The following is a 24,278-nucleotide window of genomic DNA, read 5'->3' as shown; positions in this document are numbered from 1 at the left end:
ACGCTACACACACAGCTTCATCCAAAACAGCTATTTGCCATCATGTAAAAACTGAAATTAAAACCTGAAGAATAGTTTTCAGCAAACATGTGGCTATCAAATAGGTTTGTACATGGCTGATGAATTCAAAAATATTTCTTCATTGCAAAGTTAAATGATTTCATTTAATTCATACAGTAAAATAATATATAAAGTGTAAGAAGGGTTTCTCTGGGTTCTACACAAAAGAGCTCAGGACCCAATTCTGATCCCTTTTAGATGGGTTGCAACTGGAATTTATTTAAATTTTTATGCTGACCAGACTAGGTCACTGTCTTGCAATCCCCTTCCAAGTCAATTCTAGGCAGGGTCAGATTCAAACCTATCCATATTTGGAAAATGCAATCAATTTAAGTAAAAAACAAACAAACACACAAAACAAACAACAACAGAAAACTACACTACAAAACTACAAAAAACACTCAAAAAGTGTAAAGACATCATCAAATAGTGCTCAAGGTAATGCAGTTATGAAAATAGGGTTATTTGTTTTACATTAAAACACATCAATGAATATCCATAGTTGGTAAAATTGAATAAAAAATATATATTTCACCACCAAAAAGAGAGTAATGCAATAGGATGAACAGTCAAGATACTCGAGAAGTCAGCTGTTATGATAAATTAAATGTTTTTTTAATTGTTGTTTGGATTTAAAAAAAAAATATTTCTTAACATGGGATTCATTTATTTGCATTTTCATATACAATGTTATTTTTCACCTTGAATGTGTTTTTTGGTGCGTTCTTTGATTATAATATTTAAAGATTTGAGCGCTTTCCTGTTATTTTTGGCTTTTGTCGCACTCCATAGAGGCTCTCTGACAGCAAATTGAGCACCTGAGCGCGTCCTCGAACCTCGGTTGCTGATTGGCTGGTTGGACGCTCCGTGGTCACACCGAAAGTTCAGCTTCAGAGTTTTTTTCCGCCGCGTGCTACGTCGGTGAGCGCTGTCATAACCCCACTCGGGTAAATGTTGCTTCTCAGGGGGCTCATCAACCATGGAGTTACTGGTTCGGTATCTGAACAGGAACAACTCTATTGGGTAAGAGTTTACAAATATAAGTAGAAGCCCCTATCTGGGAATGGATATGTTTTAATAATTGTTATATTCTTGTGTCTGTCGCTTAAACGTCCCATCGGGTTTACTTTAAAACTGAATAAAACAGAAACTACAACAGTGTTTTAAATCACCTCACCCAGTGTTGTCTCTAAAACTCGCTTGATAAACATTTACAGAAACGTGCAGTGCAGAGAGTTGTGCTGTGGCCGCGGTTGACAAACTACTTAGGAAAATATTGAAAATAGGCCCCACACGGACTTGGACCTTGGAAACACCGTGAATACAGCCACTGTGCTCAATATGTGGAGTTTCTGCGCCCTTACAAAGAGGCTGTCATTTAGGAAATAACTGCTTTCTCACACTTTCACTTCTGCATTTGTGTCCTGAGAGCTTCATTTTCCTCTCTGCAAGCAACAATTGGGTTAAAATGATAGGTAGAAACGGATTTGAGCAGGAAAATTTGACTTTTTTAAAAAAATTAAATGTTTTACTTTTGTCTCTAGAGAACGCAACATCCCCACCGTTACACACAAGTAACAGCTTGCTCCTATCTGATGTTGCTCTTGTTGTTGCAGCTCTGACATGTCTCTAGATCTTATCAAGGAAGAGAGCCTGAGAGATGACCTGAGGTACTACTTCATGAGCCCCTGTGAGAAGTACAGGACCCGTCGACACATACCCTGGAAAATGGGAGTCCAGATTCTGAAGATTGTCATGATCACTACACAAGTATGTGCAGTACACTTCCTGTATGTCAGGATTACTGGAAACGATCGCAAACTGAGATAGTATCTTCTGGATTTGTGCCACGTCTGAGTGAATTCCAACAAATGCAGAAAGTTTCTTTTTGTTCGTCTCTCAAGGCAAAAATTGGATCTTTGACCTGAGAAATATCTCTTTAAAAACAAACAAAACCAGTTTTTTTCCCCCCACTCAGTGGCCACTCTTTAAGGTACACTTGTTCATTTTATTTTTAACACAAATGGGAAAACAGCGTATCAAAAGGCAGCAACTGACTGCATTTTTGGCTACTTGATGGGATGAAGGCAACCTGCTGAAGTTCAAACGGAGCATCAGAACGGGAAAGAAAGGGGATTTATGGTAACTTTGAACGTCGCATGCTGGTAGCAAGAAAGCTGGTATGGCGTAAACCATCAATCTTGTGTCAAACCCCAAGGTTAATGAGCTGCAACAGCAGAAGGCCACGCTGGATGCCAGCTAATGACATGAAACTGAGGCTATAATTTGCACAGCCTCACCAAAGCTGGACAATAACGGATTGTAAAAGATATTTTCTGGTCCAATGCGTTATTTTCAGAAGGTGGGATCAGAATTAGCCATAGACGAGCTAAAAGTGTGGATCCATCTCACCTTTTCTCAGAGGTTCAGGCTAGTGGTGATGTAATAATGTAGTGAAAATTTCCTAAGCGCCTTGTTTGTGTTTATTTTTTTTTTTTTTTAAGCATAGTTCAAATACCACAGTCCGTTTGAGTATTGACGTGCTGACCATGGCCATCCCCCACTGAACACTTTATACCCATCTTCTGATGGTTACTTTCTGCAGGTTTGTGCTCCATGTCGCAAATCTCAAACTGATTTCTTGTGCTCTGCAAAGGCTTCACCGTACTCAAATGGCCTCCCAGAGTCACTAGATGTGGTGGAACTGGGGATTGACGAATTCAATGTGCAGCTCACAAATCTGCTGCAACTTGGATTCTGTCCTGTTAGTATGGAGCAAAATCTTATGAATATGTCCAACTCATTGTTAAATTGATACCATGAAGAACCAAGTGGCTTCTGATAGCTAATAATAATAATAATAATTCCCAACTCCATATTACCAAGGTGTACCGAATAAAGTGGCCAGAATTCAAAAGTGAAACGGCAGTGAATAATGGCGGTAGTCTTTGTATTAAGTGTCCCCTTTCCATTCTCCTTCTGTTTTAGCTCATTCTGTTCGGCCTCAACAACCAGCTGGTGGTTGCTTACAAGGAGGAAACTACTATGGCCCTGAAAAACCTTTTCCTGAAAGGCTACTCTGGGGTGGATGAGGATGACTACAGTGTTGCTGTCTACACACAGCAACACGTCTTCAACAGCCTTTTTTACGTCCTCGATCAGGCAAGTCCAGAAATGTAAAACTATAGATACTTATGTTTTTCTATTGTTAGTTAAAGAAGAGAAAAAATAAAAATGATGCATCAATTTAAGAAACTTCGTGTAAAAGAGGAAGGAAGAATTCGATTTGATTTAACTCTCCCGTTTGTAGAAAATGTTATGAGTCACTATTTACATAAATTAGTACTGAGATAAAGAACTTATTTTCATTATGTACTTTTTTCTTTTATTGCAAACTGACAGAAGTCTTAAGTTTGAGCAGAAGCAGTGCAGTTTAAACCCCTGTGCAGTGAAGAAGATGTAAACTATTTTAGCTGCTGCATAATAATTCGTTGAATACAGTTTATCACTTTTGGACATTTGTCATTTTTGGAATTGAGATTCTTCTTAGCGGTCTTCCAACCTCTTGACCTTTTTCACGTTTTCTTTTTCATGCTACAAACTTCTCTAAATTAAGATTTTATCTGATTAAAATAAGGTCCAATCCCTACAGAAACAAGACTAGGTGTATCGGCTAAGGTTTTTTTTGTTATTTTGACTTTGTGTCCTTTTTGGATGTGGTGTTTTGGGAGACCATAAAATATAATTTTTGAAACCGGGTCCCAGAGTGGATACATTTCAAAAAGCCAGTTTCATTTTCCTGCGTGTACTTGCGAGCTGCATCTTTTTTTCTTTTTTAAAGATGGAGTGGGCAATTTTTCCTGAAGTTTTCCCCAAGTCCTTTTTTGAATAATGTGCAAGACCATCTTACCTGCTCTTTTGCTCCTCAGTGGGATTGTGTGGAAAAAAATTCCCAAATCCACTCTGGTCTTATTTCTTTCTACTGAGGCCTTCCTCTTCTCTTGAACTTGTAAATGGTTTGCTTCTTGCAACTCTCGGCCATGTTCAAAGTATACGTACAGTGAGAGCAGCGGAGCTACAATGAACGGTTAACAGCTAAGCTAACGGCATACATAACTAGAAGTGCGAATGCACAGCCAGCAAGCAGAAACTAACAAGAAATGTGCACGCACACTGGCGTTACGTTAGCGCATCATAATGACTGGTATGTGGGATAACCAATAGATAAGGTGATACCTCTGAAACTTGCGGGATAGAGGGGGATGAGGGCAGAGCCAGTCCGCAGACCAATTCCTGCCATTGGCCTGTTTTTACAGGTTTGCAGTTCTCACAGAGATCACATTTTTTTACTTTCTTCTTCTGTATACCTTATATATTGACTACAGTCAGGATGGAAGGACCATTTCACCTAGTATAACAGAAAGTGTTTCTGAACAGGATTATCAACTATAGCTTTAAACGATGCCGGCTGACTTTCACTCAGTTTTTCTGAAGTCTTTGTCAATTCTGGGAGCTCATACTTAAGCAACCTGTAGTTGGAGCGCTGCTGTTTTTAAGCACATGGAGGCCCATCCTCCTTGGCACATTCCAAGCCAGATGCAGATCAACGACCCACCCATCACCGAATTTCTTGCTTAAGTCTGGTTTATGCTTGATGCATTCACGAGATCCCCGTGGCCATATTACGCCATTTTTATTTTTATTCCTCCTCATTATAAGACAGTGTTACCTTCTGAAGTAATAAAGGTTCATCTTGATGAGGGGAAATGCAATTTTTACATTTTGTTTTAGTTACAAATATAGCTTTATAATATACTAAATTGCTTAGTAATGTATCAATGTGGTTAAATCATCAAATGACTATTTTATATGTAGTATTTGGCAGGTCATTATGTCAGGAACCATGCATGCAAATTCTGCAGGCCGATCATGTATTCTTTGGCATGTTTGGTGTTTTAGCACCTGTCACACTGTATGTTTATTTTAGCAGCTAAAATGCTAAATCTATGAAACAATGATGGGATTTTGTGATGAAGGAACAGAGAAGAGTCCAAAGAAAATGTGGATTTACCCGTATTGTCTTCACAATATTCGGCTATAATATCACCATATTCTACTCCAAAATTTTGCAGCCACAAAGTATTTTAAATACTCTGGAACAAAGGTTTGGAAATGGTTTGTTTTGATAATGGCATGACGTTCATTCTGCTGTGGAGGGGCGTAAGGGGACCCCAATTCAGATTACTCAGAGATGCTTTGTTTTACCTGAGACCTGTGATATTTACAGTACAGCCAGTTGGATCAGCTCTCTGTTGGCCCGATCAGTTACGCAGAGGACGAAGATGGGACGCTGCTGCCTCTCACCATCTGTAAAAAGTGCTACAAAAGAGGCAGCCTGGAGCCTTCAGATGAGACCTATGATATTGATGCCCACCTAGAAACAGGTTGTTTTTGTTGTTTCAGTTTGAAATGTTCATCCTTAACGAAACACTTCTAAAATACTAATTTATGTGCAAACTTGGTTTGTTTTTAAATGCTATTTTTAGACAAATACATTGCAGCAATCCTTCTGTCAATGTTGTGTTTTAATCTTTAAATTCTTACAGGATCTCAGCCCTAATTCTTTCATGTACCTCATTTCAGTCTGTTTGTCACACGAGCCAAGGACTGCAAACATGTCAAAAACCCAAAATGCATCATTTTTCGATTTGGACTTTTACAGGTACGCAGTGTCATCAATTTGTGCTGTTTTTTTTTTTTTTTCACGTCAGAATCACCAACGGAAATAACCTTTCCCACTTTGATTTTTAAGACTTATTGACATCAAAATAACTTTCCAGCTGAAGGGAATCAACCTTCAGACGGTTCGACACCGGGAGCTGCCCGACTGCTATTCTTTCTTCGTTACGGTATACATTTCCTTTGGCGTTTTTTTTAAAGATGTAAACGCACTATTTAATCCAAAGTTCAGATGTACCATTGAATTATGTTTCTTATTATTCCCCCATTAGATTACATTTGATAACCAGTGTCATAGTGGGAAGGTAAAGTTATTCCTGGATATAGATTCTGAAAGCAACGCATGCAAAGACTGGAAGATTTCTGGAACAGGTGAGGTATTGTAGCTTTGTTCGGCTGCAGCTAAAATAATGAAAATAATTAATGCCATACTGTTTGAACTGACTTTCTTAACGTTACACATATTTTCTTTTGTTTGTATAAAATCAAACACTAGTACTGTCTTGCACTGAAACGCTCCTCCAAGTGCGTTCTCTAACGGACCTTTCCTTGTTGAAGCCTTTTACTGTTAGAAGGCGTTTTCATGCGGACTCATATCAGCCATGAGTGTGAGGGAGTTTTGTGCGAGATAAGCACACACTAAGGCCCTTACTTTTTATTGTCTCTTTCAGCTCAGAAGAACACGCACTATCTACTGGTGTTCGATGGCTTCGTCATCCTGGTTTGCATAACATCAGCCGCGTTATGCACACGCTCCATCATACTGGCTGCCAGGTTACTCCAGGTCATCTATAATACTGCTAAATATTTTTTTTTTTTTTTTTTTTTTCCACTTTTCAGTGATCTGCTTCTTTCTATACTTTGGTTTTAGATTGTTGGGAGAGAAATCTTTTACTTCCTATTCAAAAAAATCCATCTTGGAAAAAGAAAATGAAATCTAAAAAGTTTTTGAGATTTACCATTTCTACATTTACTCATCTAAAGTTTCAGTTAATTTTTATAAGATTTTTTAAAATCAAATTTAAATAATATATATATATTTTTTTGTTTTGTTTTTTCCCCAAGAGATTTTCGCGATTCTTTCAAGAAAACTTCAACCGTAAAGTGTGTGAGGATGACCAGAGCGAGTTCCTGAATGGCTGGTATGTGTTGGTCATCGTCAGCGACCTGCTGGCAATAATTGGCTCCATACTGAAAATGGAAATTCAAGCAAAGGTAAGTTTGATGTGTAACGGGTTTGATACAACTGGCTGTAAAGCTTTTGTCGAAATCGATGTACAGTACATGTTTAATTGACGGCGACCCGTCACTCTTGTAAGGTAACTTTTTTTTTTTTTTTTAAACTACAATTGGCAAACTATTGTAGATTTAAAGCAATTGAAATCATGTTTCAAATAAAATCAGGGTTGGAAAATTGACATTTATCCTAAAACCAAGAGAAATGTAATACATTAAATGAGAGTGGCACATTGCTGATGCTGTGTACACTTGTTTTTAATTTGTAAGCACAAAAAGCCAAGTTATAGCAATTTACATATTCATTTTTGTGTTTTTATAAAATCTATCAATCTAAAAATACTAGGATTATAATCTATCATGGAAAAAATTACTCCATGACAGATTATAATCCTAGTATATACATGAATAATTCATGTGTATAATTTGTGTGTGTATATATGCATGTATAATGTGTGTGTATATGTGTATTTACACATTAAAGGTCGCTATAGTCTCTAGTGCAGTAGTGTCCTTGGCATGATAAGTGGTTCACAAAAACTCAACACATATTGGCAGCAACTCATTTTTTTGTGATACCTACAACCTGACTTTGATCAATTTTAAATTAAATCGATAGGTTTGCATAAACCAACACACTACAAATGTCATTTTATAAGCTAAATGTAATTTAATTTTTATATATAAAATTACAAATAAAGGCTCTCTATTATTATTATTATTATTATTATTATTATTATTATTATTATTATTATTATTATTATTCATTTATTGAAAAGATTCACATCGATCTTTCAATGAGCCAACAAGGACAAACACTAGATGGTCGCACACTGTCCGATCTTTAAAGTGTAAATTCTGTGCCATTTAGCAAATGGAGATGTATTGAGGTGATTGTATAGTTAACTGTGTAGTATCACCTTTGATTTTACATGGTTATTTCATCACAGTGCACCGTACTATAGATGATTGTATAATCCTGAGTGAACTTTGACATTACAGTAATAAAGTGAACGATATAAAGTCATTTATTCACGATGAATGTTGGCTTTGCCTTTTTTTTTTTAAATATACTGTTGTGTTATTATAGCCATCTTATGTGCTGTTTTCACCATTTTTGGGTCAGTTGTCTTAATATTTCACTCTTAGAACAAAGTAGCATACGTTAACTTGGGTTATAAGTAGTTTAAGATCAACTCAGGTTTTTACAACACAGGAACTCGTGGTTTGTTCATATTTCCTTCTGCTGCTATCACATTTTTTTTTATTTTCTCAATTGCCTTCCCCCACCCCTCCTGTAGAGTCTGACAAGTTATGATGTGTGCAGCATCTTCCTGGGAACCTCTACGTTATTGGTATGGGTCGGTGTGATCAGGTACCTGGGATACTTCCAGAAATATAATGTGAGTTGAGAGTATTTCGTTCTTTGGCACCTCAGTAAAGAGACGCTCCAAACGTAGGATTTTAATAGGTTCACTGGATGAATCTGTCATTGATTGAGCACACTCACAAACATCTAACTCTTTACCTTTAAAGATACATGTTTACTATTATTAAAGTTTTTATTTTTTATTTTTATTGTTTAAAAAAATCTTAACTTCATATTAATGTGTTTAGGTCCTGATTTTAACCATGAAAGCAGCCTTCCCTAAAGTTCTTCGTTTCTGCTGCTGCGCTGGCATGATCTACCTCGGATACACGTTCTGCGGGTGGATTGTACTCGGACCGTACCATGAGAAGGTGAATACATGATGGGTTTTAATGGTACCCTGCAGACATGAGGGTTTGATTGTTTGATACCCTGCACTGAGTCATGCTGTGAGCGGTGTGGAGTAACTCACCGCAGAGGAACTATAAAGTCTGGTGTGTGTGTGTGTGGTTAAACACAGGAAGTCCAAATGTCTGAAACAGTTTCCATAGAAGTAACTTTTTCATAAACTATGAACATCAGCAATTGGGAGAAAAAACCTGGAAATGACACAGCAGCCCTGTCATAGAAACTTAACTTGGAGACTACTTTCTTAAACACTTGAGTGTTTTTATTAGTGTAGTTTCCAGATGTTGTTCCTCATGTCTTCACATGAAGGATAGTTTAAAAAAAACTATTCTGAGAATCAAGGCTGTCTAGATTGATTTTTAAATTTGCAGCATCAATAAAACTGACCACAAAAACAGAATTGTCATCATTTTTGGGATTTAATTACTGAAAGAAGCCAGAAATAAATGTATCCCAATATTTAAAATAAAGCTTTTTTTTGTCTCTATATTTTTGATCAGGTTTTTAGACTAAAGCAGTGGATAAATATAAATGTATGGCAAATGGCACTCCAAAGAACCTGTATGATGATCAAGTCCAGATTTGACAAATCAGACTTGGAATTTTAAATTAACCTGGTCTCAGTCCAGAGATCAAGGGTGAAATATCATTTTACTAAGTTTTTCTATACTGGACTAACTTTAGCATTGTTTTTATTTTACTGTATGCACTACACCAGGGTGTCAAACTCAAATAAACAATGAGACAACCTTAAAACCTTGGACAAAGTCGTGGGACGTGGTTTATATTTATTGAAAAAAATGTCCACAACTCAAGTTTTTCCTTCACATATTGTGTTGAAACTTTTTTTATATGAAAAAAGCTTAATACTACGAGCACATGCAAAACCCCTTTTAATGAAGATAATGACTTTAGATTCAGGAGTCTTGTAATATTTCAGTTTTTGCAACTGAATCTTAAGTTGTAAGAACACAGTGTAACCAGCAGGTGTCAGTGTGTGTGTTTTTCTCTTTTCCTCCCTGACTGTTTCCATCTGTGCTGTACAGGTGTTGGTCTGAAATCATAGCCATATTTACAGAGCTTGTACAAACATGCATATTCTAGAACAATTATACCAGGTTTTGCAGGGAAATATGTAATTAGGTCCAGAGATGAGATGTTTACGTGTATGAAATAATTTCTGGCTGCCATACAACAACTATTTATCCATGAAATTGTAAAGTCTTCAAAATGAATATCCATTTTAAGGCTGGGACTCCATTTGAATATGTACTTTGCAGGCTACATTTAAAGAACCCAACAAATGTATCCAGAAAGCCGGAAAAGGACCGTTTCTGAAGGACACTCTAAATATTCAGGCACTTTGACAACCCAAAGCCATCAGAATTTAGCTCCCATTCAATTATTCAACAACCTCTTTAAAGGCCTACAGATAATCTTGGGGAGAGGGAAATCCCTTCCCAGCAAGTGGCATCAGGAAGCGGTGTGTTTAACTATCCTTCTCTGTTAAGATAAATTATTTACGGAAGTCTAACCACAAGTGGGAGCCAAAAGAAGTCATGCCCTGCAGAGGTGAGTTTTTTTTTCTTTTTCCTCCAAGACGGCGCCACATCAACGGCTGCTCCACTTCAGCTCATCTACAGCAAATAAAAGTAGTTGATCTTAGGCTTGTCGTCAATAATCCCCCCCCCCCCCCCAACTTGTATACAAAACAGGAAAGTGTTGTACACTGCTATTTAACATTGTTTTTCTTTTTATAGAGATGGGAAAATTAAAGTCATTTGAAATGCCTTGCACGGCAAAAAACAAAGAAATGTGTTTGTCCATTTACATCTAAAGGCCAGTTTGAGTATTTTAAAGTTTTACATTCATAATTTTGAATGGGCGTTTCCCTTACATTTCTTTCTTTTTTTTTGAAGTTTAAAAAAAAAAGAAACATTTCCAACAATTACATGCGTACATTTCAATACATAACTATAAATTGACTTTATATTTTTCAGTTTACGTGACCTGTCAAATACTTGGCAGTAAAAATGCGTTATACAAAATGTAAAACTGATATTCTACTCCAAAACCATATCCAGTTGTCAAAATATGTAGCATTCCTGGGTTTCTCAAATGAACTTTTGTGTTTTAATATTTGATCTTAAAAATGTTTACTTCTAGTGCACCTGGGTAGGTGGCACATGCAGTTTGCTCATCACAGCAGTTAAGTATCGATAGTCGGGATATTTACAGAGTTGGCCTGGGAAGTTCCCTCGTAATTTCTGACAGCCCTTCCAGGAATCTCTGTATTTACCCAGGATATAAACAGAGGATGTCCTAAAACTCTACTTTCCATACATCTACAAGTATTTTGCCATGGATCCATGGAGATGCAGAGGGATGTTTTATTTACATGTCGTCACACTGGATCAGTGCATCCATGTCTGACCTCCAGGGCTCTTCCTACAAGACAACTCTTTGCCTATTTGGAGATCTTTCTCTAGTTATGTTTTCAGTTTCCACTTGATGTTCTTCATGTATTGGAGTTACCCATTTTTTTTCTTTATACAGCTTTTTTTTCTCATTTGGATTTTGCAATTTGAGCATTTTCATAATTTTCCCTGATTCTCACCTGTTTCTCTTTAGTTTGAGGGCCTGAGTCGGGTTGCAGAGTGCCTGTTCTCTCTGCTGAACGGCGACGACATGTTTACCACCTTTGCCCAGCTGAAGGACAAAAATACACTGGTGTGGCTCTTCAGTCGGGCTTACCTCTACTCCTTCATCTCCCTCTTCATCTACATGGTGCTGTCCCTTTTCATCGCCCTCATCACCGACTCTTATGAGACCATCAAGGTAAACCTGTTCTTGACACACTTTGATGTACAGTGCCTTGCAAAAGTTTAAATTACCCCTTGAACTTTCCCACATTTGGCCCTAATCCTATAAACTTTACAATTCGGAAAAGTCAGGTGGTCTTTGGAGTTCGGCTACTATAAATCAATGTGTTGTAGAACCATAACAGCTGCAATAAAGCTGCAAGTGTTTTTGGGGTAGGTTTCTACAAACCCAATACCTAGAGAAGTTATTTTCCCCCTTCATTCTTCTTTGCAAATGTAACTTAACATGGACAGATTGGATGTAAAGCATCTGAAAAGATCAAATATCGGGTCATGCTTCAAATTCTTAATTAGATTTCGGACTAACCTTTGCCCATTTTGATGCGTAAACATGCTTTGGCCTAAAAACCATTCAACAGTAGCTTTGGCTATTTATCCAGGATTGTTTTCCAACTGCAAGCCACAATGAATCTTTGAACTGCAATCCAAGATTCATTGTGGCTTCAGAAAGGATGTAAAGTCTTTAATGTAGAAAACCAAATTACGTTTTGGACTGATCAACGGGGTTTATTAAAAACAACCGATTAAACACACAAGTTGGTGATGAAAATCATATAAGATACGTTACCTGATGTGCATGCTGCTGTTGGTAGTTTGCCATATTGCCATAATATTATTTATTTCCATAGGTAATATTTTTTGTCAGTGGTTCATTTTATGACTTTTGTTATAGTTGTTGAATAATTATTTTCCTAGTTTAGCATCGTTTGATTCTTGATGGTGGTTTTATTTCCTGTTAAAGCACTTTGATTTACACGTTTGTTTAAAAACTGCTCTCTTAAAGTGTGATAAATGACTGAGCAACATTAACTTCTGATTCAGTGGTTTTTTAACAGTGATCTAAACCGTCACTTGTTGTGAGTTTGTGTACATCCGTCTAAATATAAATTGAGGGACTTTTCCACCCGTCTATCTCATGGTAACTATCTCATGGTTAGACTATTTCCTCATACCTCAGCCAAAAGGTGCTGGCTGTTTAGCATTCAATATTGTAGTCTGTCTATGTTGTCTTGTTTTCTGCAGAACTACCAGAGAGACGGGTTCCCGCTGACTGATTTGCAGAAATTCCTTCTGGGACATAAAGATTTTCCTGTGCAAGAGGAAAATGGCCAGACAGAAGTTGAGCTCAGTAACTCTATACACCGCTCCTGCTGCTGCCAACGGTATGACGGTGACGCTAAGATGCTTCACTGATATTCTAACTTGTTTAACCCCTTGAGTTGGCACAAATAACATCTGTCTTCTAACCTAAGCGTAAAACAAGGGTTTTTTATTTTTATTTTTTTGATTTGTGTGCCTGCTTTAAATTCATTAGGTGATCCTGGATTTCCTAACTTTGGTGCTTTTTTTTTTTTTCATGTGGGATCATAAATATGGTAGCTGGTCAGTTTTATTTACCAACTTAGTCACAGTTGTATGAGATGAGCTGTACTGTTGAGCCTCATCAGTCTTTGAAAATAAAGAAAATGATTGAAAGTTAGAACAATAAACTGAGAGAAAAATCTCATTCTCACCTCCTTTTTCCTCCAGCCTGCTAGAAGATGTATGTGTGCTGGCATATAAGAATTTGATTTCTTAAAATCTGTTTTTAGCTGTAAAAATAATTACCTTTTTTCCCATTGGAAGCTAAAGTTAGAACTTGGGTCAAAGATTAACGCGGCACATCCAGCTTAAGAGCAATAAGCAAAATTGCATTTCATTGTTAACAAAGAGGCGACGTGTGAGAAGCGGCGGGGGAAAGGGGGTCCGGGTTGCGTCTGGAGTTGAGGTAGAGAGGCGTTAACCTGACTTCCGCCAGCTGTATGTCGCTCCGCCTAGCTTCACTCACATACATTTGGGACATCTCCCATAGAGAGTGATTTCTCCAACCAATTTTATTGTCTGGTCAATCAGGACGCAGTGCTGGAGTTTCATAGATGTGAAGTAGTGGAGAAGCGATCGTGACGTGAGACTGTTTTGATAGCAATGGCGGCTCGCATCGAGGAAGCAAGCGTTAACATTGATGCTGCTATTTCTTCCGTGTTGTCCAGTCTACCTAATATTGTTTCATTAAAAGAACATCAGAGAACGGCTCTGAAGGCTTTTGTTGGTGGAAACGATGTTTTTGCCCCTCTCCCGACCAGATTTGGCAAGTTTTGTTTTCCGGGGCGCGTCCGCAGCGGACGCGGATGTGCCCCTTAGCGGTTAGCGTGAACCATGTTAGGAGGCATTTAGTCCTCGACACGGTCGGCCCGGGATCGACTCCGACCCACGGCGCTTTGCCGCCTGTCTTCGCCCCTCTTCCTGTCAGCTCACTGTCAATAAAACGCGTGCCACTAGAGCCGCAAACACGTAAAAAAAAAAAAAGGTGTTTTTTTTTTTCCTGCGTCGCTCTAATCAGCATCACAGGTTTTGTTTTTACTTTTTTGGAATCACAGGTTAGCTTCGGTAAGAGTGGTTGAAATAGCACGTCGATAAAGATGACAGACAAGTGGCTTATTCAATCATATGCAAGGATTTTTGATAAGCCTTCAATAAAGGCAATTACTATGGAGAAGTCCCAGATGTATGTGAGTGAAGCTAGGCGGAGCGACATACATCTGGCGAAAGTCAGGTTAGAGAGGCGTGGCTTGTCACACATCTTGTTTTGGTCTACAAACAGTGCTCAAAAGCCCACCTAGTGGTGAAATTTCACTTATTGCTTCTTTTAAGAGTATTGGTGGATATTTATTTTTATTGGGATTTACTCAATTCATTCCCTGCAGCAACACCTTCATTGGCTGTGCAGAACTACTTATGTGATTCATTGAATAAGATGCAGAGAAACATTTTTCTTACTGTAGGTCAAGGCTGATAAGAAGCCTCCAACTTTCCAAGATAAGATTCAAACCTCAGGTGGTTTTCCATCTTATTTTTCTAACAGAAACTTGAGAAACTCATTTTCAAAGTACAAATGGGATGTGGCATGATCCTTGGTAGCTAAAGTGCTAATTCACAAACTGAAGCGTTGCCTGAAATATTTGTGTGCTGAGGATGAACGAAATGCAACTTTTAACACCCAAGATGTAAGTTGTGTATGCTCGCATACAATAATAACAAGCTGCAATAGATTTTAGCAGGGTTTCAAGAAGCAGAGCTTGGAGAAGTGAGGGCTAGATTAGATAAGTGGTTCAGTCAGCAGCCCAAACTGCCTGCTGCGAAAGAATATGCAAATTAGTGTTTTGAAATGAGCTGTTTACCATCTCTGTTGTATTTTAAAGTATCAGATATTTTTTGAGGAAACTGTTAACAGGTGGGGAAAAAAGTACCAACCTGTCTTTTCACTCTTGCCAGTGATAAGAATCAAGCACTTTTTTCTTTTTTTGTCATTATGTGACCATAATGAAATTCTGGTGAAACACCAGCTCAAAATGTATGTATAAAACATAGACGCAAACAACACATAATGTTCAAATACTTGAATGTACAGACAAAACTTCCTGAAAGACTAAAAGCATGCAAATATTGCTTAACATCTGATAAAATTTAAATGTTAAAAGTAAAAAGACAAGTCATTTACAGAACGATGTAAAGTACTGTGCAATTGCATGAATGTATCAGACAAAACTAAGAGGTTGACAAGTGTGATAATGATGGTAAAGCTGCAATTTGTAAAGCATTACAGCTTTTAAGTTATTACAAGAATTCAAAACCTTCTTGATTGACTAGCTCTACTGTCCTAAAGCTTTATAAAACATGGTCAAATAGTTTTATACTTCTGATTTCGTAAGATTAACATTAGAAAAAAATGTTTTTGACCTTTTTTTAATTTCTCGGTCTGGTAAATGTTTGGTCCTGCTGATACAAGCTGATTCTAATTTCTATTTAAGAGTTATAATTCAATATGTATCCACGATATTTTGTTCTGGCCTTGCTGTGAGCAGTCTATTTGTTTATAGGGAGGTCAATAGATTAGGAGCCTATGTGATGTGTGTGTTTGAGGAAGGAGTGTACTGCTATAATAAAATGACTACAGAGTTGTTTTTAAGCTTCCTTTTATTATCCTATAGTGGCGTCAGAATTTGTGAAGTTAGAAATACTGTTTCAGTATTTGTCTATAAGAAATAGGTGGCTTCTTTTCATACCCTTTAAAAATTAGTTTTGCAAAACAAATCTGCGGAAGTAAAAAATGGCAAAGGATCGATATGAAGGCCAATGTTAGAGTTCACGTTTACCCAGTACTGGCTCTAAATTTAGTTCATCTGGGTTAAAATAAAAAAAATCATGTTCATAGCTCACCACCTAAACATTTAAAGTTCACACCAACTACATGGACAAGTTTGTGCTCATTCATATTTTGTCTGAAAACAAGTTTAAAGATTATGTAGCTCCTGACGTCATTCACCCACAAGCATTTAATATTGTGTATTATTGGCAACCTTGCATTTGTAAGCTTATGTACATCCATGTTCTCTCTTCTTGCTCACACAGCAATAATGGTCATTATAATGGCTGCATTCCCAGAATGGCTGCTTCTCCACAAATTTGAATACTGCACTTGTCAAAAACCAAATGGCACTATTTTGACTGACTTCGGTTTATGAAAACAATTATTTTTATTGCAGCCACTTTGAAATTACTAATAAGTTAGTGTTTCTCTATAGCAAAATAAAAAAAATGTTAAAAATATATTGCATGACCAAATCTTCCCTCGGCTGAAGACATGACAGCTGTTGGCTGCTTACCTCTACAACAGTTTGAGAGAAAAGTTGAATGTGGAAGAATACATTAAGGTGCAGCTTCGTTTCTTTTCTATTGCCCCATCCACATTTTGTGCTTTCTTTGACCTCCATTTTTAAAAACCTCACTGGTACTGAAAATACAGTTGAGTCAAAAATTATTCGTAGTGCTGGTTTTATTCTTACCAGCACGTTTCTTCTTCTGAGAAGAAGAAATCTTTTTCAACGCTATTGTACATTAGTACAAAATTTGTCTTCTGCATTTAACTCATCCCAGTGGGAACAGTGGGCAGCTTTATAGTGCCTGGGGATCAATTGAGGGGGGCTAAGGGACCCATAGTGACAGCCTGTGGGGTACGAACTGGGTACTTGCAGCCTTCTCAGAATGCAAGTGCGATGCTCTAATCCCTAGGCCACCACTCCCACATTCTGATTGGTTGTACAACTCCAAAAAGTTAATATTGCCTCCAGAGCCCCCGCTTGAATCTCACGTAGAATCTGTTTTAGGAGCTAAAGATTAGCAGGGGTGCCCAGGTCCAGTCCTCCATGCATCTTTTCTCCAACACGCGATTCAGTTCTGTTTACTTGCCTCTGCAGAGCTAAATGACCACTGAGGAGGGAGTTTATCTCTGATTCAGTCGTGTTGGAGGAGAGATGCAGCCACAACATGCAGGATTGTAGCTCTCAAGGGCTAGACTTGGGCACACCGAGATTAAGGTGATGGCAAGGAGGCCTTCTAACCGCAAAGACTTGGAACTTATTACCAGAGGGGAGCTAAAAAAACAAAACAATTGGGGTCATGCAAAAAGTCTGATCAGCAATTATAAGACGGATGTGATTGCTGTGATGCAAAATGTTTTAAGTTGAAGTATATGCATTTAAAAACCCTCTTTTTTTTCCTTTTTTTTAAATGCTTAAAAATACCTTTCAATAACTTTCTGTGTCATAATTTTCTTCTTATTGCAGTACCCCATGTTGTCAGACAACTGGCAGGTTTAATTAGGACTGCGTTTGGCAGATCTTTTATCTTGTTGCTGCCAACAAGACATTGTAACACATGTCTTTTTTTTTATGTTCTGCATTCCTTTCCAATGAGCCAATCAGCCGGCAGCGAGGTTTCCTCCACACTGTGGGTTGGCTTGGCTGTACTTGGTCTGCGAGCAATGAAATTAGTGGTGGGAGCTATGCAGACACACCCAGTGATGGACTGATTACAGAGAAACTGAGGCTGAAAACTGGGAAGAACCCCCCCCCCCCCCCCCCCCACCCCTTCTGTTTGCTGCATTACCTTCCAAATAAACAATCCCTGTTCACACGCTGCAGCTTGGTGGAGCTTATTGGGAAGATGTCTGCATACTCTGTGAGGGTTTAAAGTTACACTCATTATCTTTTAATGTAGAAGATAATGCAATTCAGAATCTCCCTAGCGTGCCTAGTTTCATTTAGTAGAAATGCCACTTCCTCTTTCATGATCACTTTTTCTTTTTTGTAATCAGATGTCACGTCTGACAATAATTTCTTAACATGAAGTAATGACTGGCATATTGTCTTGGTTACCATGTCACATCTGAGTCACATCATCTTAAGCATTTGCTTAAAGTTTTTTTTTTTCTGCAGACATTTAAAAAATGTCTGCAGAAAAAAAAAATTCACATTGAAAAATGTGTTTTTGATTAAATAATCAATAGTGTAGTTTTCAGTGCTGTAAGGGAGCATTTTGAAAGAATATCCTCTCTTAGAAAGTTGGATTTTACTGTAATGTTTTAAAGTGGCTTAAAATTGAAAGCCCTAAAAATGCTTGAAACTGAAATTGGATGGTTTAATAAAAAAAATGTATATCCTGTGTTGAAACAAGATTAAACATTTCTCTTTTCCCCTGAATCTGTGTACTTGTATACTGTAGTTTGAATCAGTTGTTTGATCAAAAGACTAAAAAAGCTGAGATGTGTAAAATTAAAGTTGATGGTTGAACTTTTTTTTTTATTTTTTTATTCAAGCTTAAACAAATCTTAAAGTGCCACTAATGGAGCATTTTCACCATTTTGTTGTACAGCTATGGCCAATTTAAAGTAAAATAACATCTGATAAGGAAGTTAAACTTTAAAGCTGCTCTGTCTGTAAACATGTTTACCTGGCCCCCCACTATTATTGGCACCCTTGGAAAAGATGTGTATAAAAGGCTTCGAGTCAAACGCTGCAGTTCTTTAAAAATCTCCCCATACCTTTACTGTGTGTGTGGTATGATACATCTGAGTCCTTGTCCTGCTTTGTTTTTCACAGTTCCAGTTGTTTTGAACCTTTTTTATTGATTAGATGATTGTGACAGGAGTTTAGACGAGATACTTTATTTTCTTCCTGTTGCCTGTTCCTAACTTTTAAAGATCCCCATGTCTGCCTCACTTATATAGCATGTTATCTTGTCTTTCCCATCTTAAAGAATGGCCAAGGGAAAATGTTACATGTGCAATGTCATATTCCTATAGGGAAATGGGAACTGTTTTGGTATTGAGTAAAAAAAATAAAGTTCAGAATTGTTATGGATGCCAAACCTTTGCAACACAGATTATTTTTATTTTTTCTTACATAAAAGGAAGTTCCTAATGTGGGGGTTTCTCTTCCCTCACTAAATAAATGTTGCAATATGAAATTACGCAACTGTAAAAAAAAAAAAAAAAGAAGACATATTCATTTTGAGGCATTTTATGCATCTTTACCATGTATGCCAAAACATGGAGGATGCTTTTTCACCATATCAAGGTTTCTCTGACAGGACATGTCTTCTCAGAGCTATTTATTTATTTAGTTAGTTTTCCTTGAAGTATTAGGGCTGTGGGCCATCACTGGGTCATTTGGGGTTTCCTGCTCTGGATCTTAAGTGGTTTTAAAGTGTAGTTTCAGTTAGAGGACAGTCATATATGAATAAGTAAAGCAACTGAATTATAGACCAACTTATGTCATTAGCACTCAAGAGAAATTGTGCAGACTGGATAATTGGAGACAGTTGCCATTGTGGATTTCAATAAATTGATCTTTGGAGTGTCTTTGTCTTGATGTGTGGGAATAAATTAGATGAGGAAGCAGGGAGATGTCTACAGGATGAAATATTTTAATTCAGTTAGCTTCTTTTTTTTTATATATATACTTTTGCATTTCTCCCGGCTCTGGGTAGAAGTTGTAAGGACCCGTAAATGTCTATCTTTTTAGAAAAATTACTGTTGGAAATATGTCTCCATTTTATATTTATTTATTTAAAGATATGTGGGAAAGTTTTAAAACCTTAGCTAAAATGAGCCCACTTGCATCTAGTTGAATAAAATTAACTTAAAATTCTAGTTTTTCATTGTTGCTGAATGTAAACATAAGTCAAAGTTGGTACATGGTTGAAGACTGAGCAGCTTTAGTTTTGCTTAACTGTTTTTTTTTTTTTTTTTTTTGTCGACATCACAGTGAAAGTTGTTGTGGTGATTTGGTGCATGATGTTGAAACAGGACCATCAACAGTTGTAATTTCATTGCTTTATTTGAAAAAGGCTGAGTGAGAAGAATGAGTATATGAGGTTGTCCAACTCAAAGGATGTCTGCAGCAATAGTGATACAAAGTCAAACCTCAAAAATAAAATTCAAATGCAAAATGTATTATACCCAATGGGATATGATGTATGCAATCGGTTTTAAAGCTATGCATTTAAATAGCTCTGCTGTTATTTGTGGATTTACATAGATAAACTATGGAGCCCTGTATTTACATTGCAAACTTGAACCTTTGTCTCCTAGCTACTTAAGTTCACATCGACTCAGTTCTGTTTTTCAGGAGACTCAGGTAGATTCTAGGTTCCTCTCTGGAGTACATAAACATCCTTAAAATGTCAATGTTTGTGGAAGTGAGAGTCTGAGTTGGTTTGTGACAGGTGAAATGGGCACACCTGTGGTCTTGGGCAAAACTCCCCTAGGTATGAAAATAAGGGAATAAAAAGGTTTTATTGCAATAATGATGCTGGAAATGGAATACCAGTGTATAAAACGACATGGAACGACGGCCACAAACCTCCAATAATCATCTGTAATTACATTTTGCTATAATTAACTTCCAAAACAAGTGTTTCTACTGGACCAGTTTGAACAAGCAGCTTCCTGATTGAATTGCAATATTATTTAGAACTACTTTGGTACAGCATATTCACACAAAATGCCCAAGGGCCTGAAGTGGTAGGTTTGCTTTGACCTGGGATGTATTCAGAGTCCCTGAGTATTTTGATGGGTAGACTCAAGGAAGGCTAACTTTTCAAGATGGTGACAAAATGCATTGGCTGAGGTGGACTTAAAAGATCATTAATAAAAAAAAATGTTTTTTGTTTATGTTTAGCATAAACAAGCGACCAGTGAGTTTAATCAAGTAAAAAAGACAAATGCTTCTTGAAGATATTTACCATCAACACAACATCTGATTTCATCAATTATTTTCACTATTATGTTGGCTTGGTGATGCAGCACTGCTCCAGTAAGTTGGCAGCCAACGTTTTGGCACATTTACTCTGAACAGTGTTAAAAGCCCACAGCCATTTGGCATTGAGAGGATTTCTTGTTTTTCCTTTTCCAGTGCTTTCACCAACCCAGGTTTTACTCCAACTTTTATGCTTCAATCTCTTGATGATACTAAGATGGGTTCATCTTTACCTCAAAACAATAACTGAATGCTTAAGCAACTGTTTGCTGCACTGTTTTCAGGGGTTTCTTGCATGATGCAAAATTCACATTGCTTTCACTTAATGTCAGGTGAGATCAACCTTTTTCTTTTGTAGGAGGAAGTTGGTCTGATTCCCCTTTTTACTTGGTGAATCAAAGGTTTTCTTTTTTTTCTGAAAGGTCATTATTTGAAACTAACTGATCTCAAATTAAACTAAAACGTGTGTTGAAAATGAATGCTTGTTTCCATTAGTCTTGTAGTTTGAAAGAAAATGAGCAAGCTGAAATGAGAAGACTCATTAAACCTGGCAAAATATAGTTGGGATCATTTGAGTTATTTAATAACTCGAATTAAGAACTGACGGTGATAAGTAACAATCTGTTTGAAAACAACATAACTATTTAACTCTGAAACTCATATTTTATTAAAATTGAATGCTACATTTAAAATAAAGGCCTTGTGCCCTGCTAGCTGATATGAAGTAGCAACATTAGAGTTTCTGCCCATGCTTACTTTCAAAACCTTTAGACAACATGTTTAATATGTTTGCCTAGTCAATCACTTCATACCACTTTGCATGTTTTATAATTTACAGCGTATTTTGGGACACGTATAATTATAATCGACAGCAAATGATTTTAAGTGCAATTTCAGTCCATGTTTTCAAAATAATCTTGTAAACTGTCCAGCTCAGGCTGAGGTTAAGCGTCACCGAACTGTAGAGTTCACTATACATCAGTGAACAATTTTAATATTGCATCTGAAGCTGGGATTCAATACCAGACTTGTTCAAGAGATAACTTGCTCATGCAAAGCTATTATGAAACCTTATTGAAAACGTCTGATGTTTACCAAATGTGTTCCTGCAACTGTTTCCCTGCAAGGCTCGAAACTGCCTGAAAGCATGGAATTGTGGTTTTGATTATAATTGAAGCTACTTTTTAAACTGAAGGCTAAGAGTTTTTTTTTTTCATTTACCAGAATTTGTAAAAAAAAAAAAAAAAAAAAAAGTTTTTTTTGTTGCATCATTTGCATGCAGTTCTTTCACACGAGATCTGTTGCTTCATGTCTTTTTTTTCCCTCTACAGGGTGGCACCACCTGATGATGTCATACTAATTACCTGAAGGCTGTCCCACTTCCAGGTGACTTGCTCCAGGGAGATTCCTGAAACCAGGGCCTTCCTTCTCAGAAATGGTCTTGGATCTCAAACTTGCCTGCTCAAAAAAGAAAAGAAAAACTGAAATCCAGGCCTAGTTACATGAGCAAATATCCTATTTAATGTAATATGAAACCTCAAACTGGACTTTGAAGTGAAACTAGGAGGAATTGTTTAATGTGATACCAGATTGCAAGGTATGGTGGAAAAGTTTACTGGGCCTTTTTTAACGTCTGCATATGCATTTTGAGGCTGAAGAACTGAACATGTGCATTGCAGAAATAGTAATTTCAGATGTAATTTATTTGACAAATGTAAATTTTGCAATAAAAAAATATTTGTCTGTTTCTTGCATAAGTAAATTATATAAACAGCTATAGGAAGTTAGGAAAGAAGTTATTGCATGCCACTTCTTTGCAGCAGGAAAAATTTGTAGGGTTTTATTTACACGTGTGTAGAAACACGAATGGCTTTTAGACTGATAAAACATAAAGGCATGAGTCTCTTAAAGGGGACATATTCAAAGTCCACTTTTGAAATGGGAGAAGTGCCACCAAAATGATTTGCTCTCAGACTCACTTGACAACTGGAGTAAAAATAACAAGGACTCCAGACCAATGCATTGAAGTTCCACGTAGACCATAACTGAATGATTCAAATGTGAAAAGGAAGAACTTAAAAGTCCGCTTTCAGCCACAGTAAATGTGTAGAAATGCCAAATAGTGTTTTTTGCATGAATTTAATTGACTTTGAAGTTGTCCAACAATTGCCCCTGAGCATCTGAGCGACGTCTCCATAGTCTGGTGCGATTCACACGTACAGTCCCAAGGAAAAACTATTTCTACAATGGAAAAACTGCTATATGTGTTTAAAAAATCTACACTGTATATCACTCTGAAAACATCATCCTTACTATGAGGCATAGTAGTAGTAGCCGCCTCAAACTGTGGGGATGGTGATGTTCTTATCAGGGGTGTAAGCAGGTCAGAGTTGATGGAAAAATAGAAGTTAAATGGAGGGAAATTCTGAAAGAAAACCTGCCGGAGACAAGAGCTTCACCATCCTGCAGGACAGGGACTGTATACAGCTACAGTGGAATGGTTTAAATCGGAGCGTAGTAATTTGTTAAAATAGGCTTTTCACTTTCAGAATATCCCATAAAGATGCAAATAATCGGGCAGAATCTCGTTTTGTAGGAAAAAAAATAGAATTACAAATCAAGTTTGAGTTTTGCTCAACAATGATGACTCTTGTTGCTTTTCTGCATAAACTGAACCTACAAAGTTGTCAGTGCATATGAACTGTTCACACACAAAGGTATGGTGGATTTTCATAGAATTTAATTTGACTACAGTTGAATCTTGCATGAAAGTACAATATTTATTTGAAACAAGTTTCTAACCAACTCATGAACATAATGCCAGTTTGAGTTGTGTTTTTTAAAAACTATTATTTTTAGCTTATCAATTTAGGAAAGTCGGTGAATACAAAATGTCTCACTTGTTTAACGTCACAGGACAAATCTTAGCAGAGTTATTTCGAAGCAATTGTACAAGAATCTTCACTTGTATTTAGATAATTTTGTAAATCATAGTTTGATTGTGGCAATTCAAGTTTAAACTAAGACACAGTAGATATAATCTGGTTCAAATGTATTCTGTTACGAGGTTTTCGCTGTCCTTCTAGACAGGTAAGTTAAATATTTGCTAAATCTAACCTGGCATGCTAACAGACCTGGCAACCAACTGGCAAACAGTAACAAGCGAGCGCGAGTGTGCCACCTACTGGCCGGAGGAGTTAAACTTATAACTATCTCCTTTAAATTCATAACAACAATTTCAAAAGAGAGGATTCTTTAAAAAGAACATTTCTTAATTTAAATAAATACAAGTTTTTGCTACTACTGTAGTTTAATAACTTCTGTACATGTATGTGAGCCGACTGTTTGCAAAAAATAAATAAAGCAAATCTCTTTTCTATAATAATAAAGGATTCAAGAAAAATATAGAGATTTTTGCCAAGTTTATGTACAGTCTTCACTCGATAA

General features: G+C 37.0%; 1 protein-coding gene across 1 annotated transcript; it reads left to right on the top strand.

Annotated features, from left to right (window-relative positions):
* The first annotated feature begins 911 nt into the window (after positions 1-911).
* Positions 912-22,578, top strand: mcoln2 (mucolipin 2). The gene is made up of 14 exons (XM_012857578.3): positions 912-1,083; positions 1,677-1,830; positions 3,049-3,222; positions 5,348-5,504; positions 5,704-5,782; positions 5,873-5,969; positions 6,072-6,171; positions 6,471-6,583; positions 6,865-7,014; positions 8,337-8,438; positions 8,653-8,775; positions 11,444-11,650; positions 12,718-12,857; positions 22,163-22,578. Exons 1-14 carry the CDS (start codon positions 1,040-1,042, stop codon positions 22,197-22,199), a joined length of 1,677 nt encoding a protein of 558 aa, XP_012713032.1. The 5' UTR covers positions 912-1,039; the 3' UTR covers positions 22,200-22,578.
* Positions 22,579-24,278: the final 1,700 nt, after the last annotated feature.

Source organism: Fundulus heteroclitus, chromosome 9 (genome assembly GCF_011125445.2).
Source record: "Fundulus heteroclitus isolate FHET01 chromosome 9, MU-UCD_Fhet_4.1, whole genome shotgun sequence".
Taxonomy (NCBI): Eukaryota; Metazoa; Chordata; class Actinopteri; order Cyprinodontiformes; family Fundulidae; genus Fundulus; species Fundulus heteroclitus.
The sequence above is the reverse complement of the archived record's forward strand: the minus strand, read 5'-3'. Positions and strand labels throughout refer to the sequence as shown.

What these genes read in the sequence shown, in the direction of transcription:
- mcoln2 (XM_012857578.3), top strand. Translation starts at nt 1,040, where the DNA reads ATGGAGTTACTGGTTCGGTATCTGAACAGGAACAACTCTATTGG. An exon ending in TTCGATTTGGACTTTTACAG is followed by an intron (nt 5,783 to 5,872) that starts GTACGCAGTGTC and finishes TTGATTTTTAAG; the next exon opens with ACTTATTGACATCAAAATAA. An exon ending in CGCTCCTGCTGCTGCCAACG is followed by an intron (nt 12,858 to 22,162) that starts GTATGACGGTGA and finishes TTCCCTCTACAG; the next exon opens with GGTGGCACCACCTGATGATG.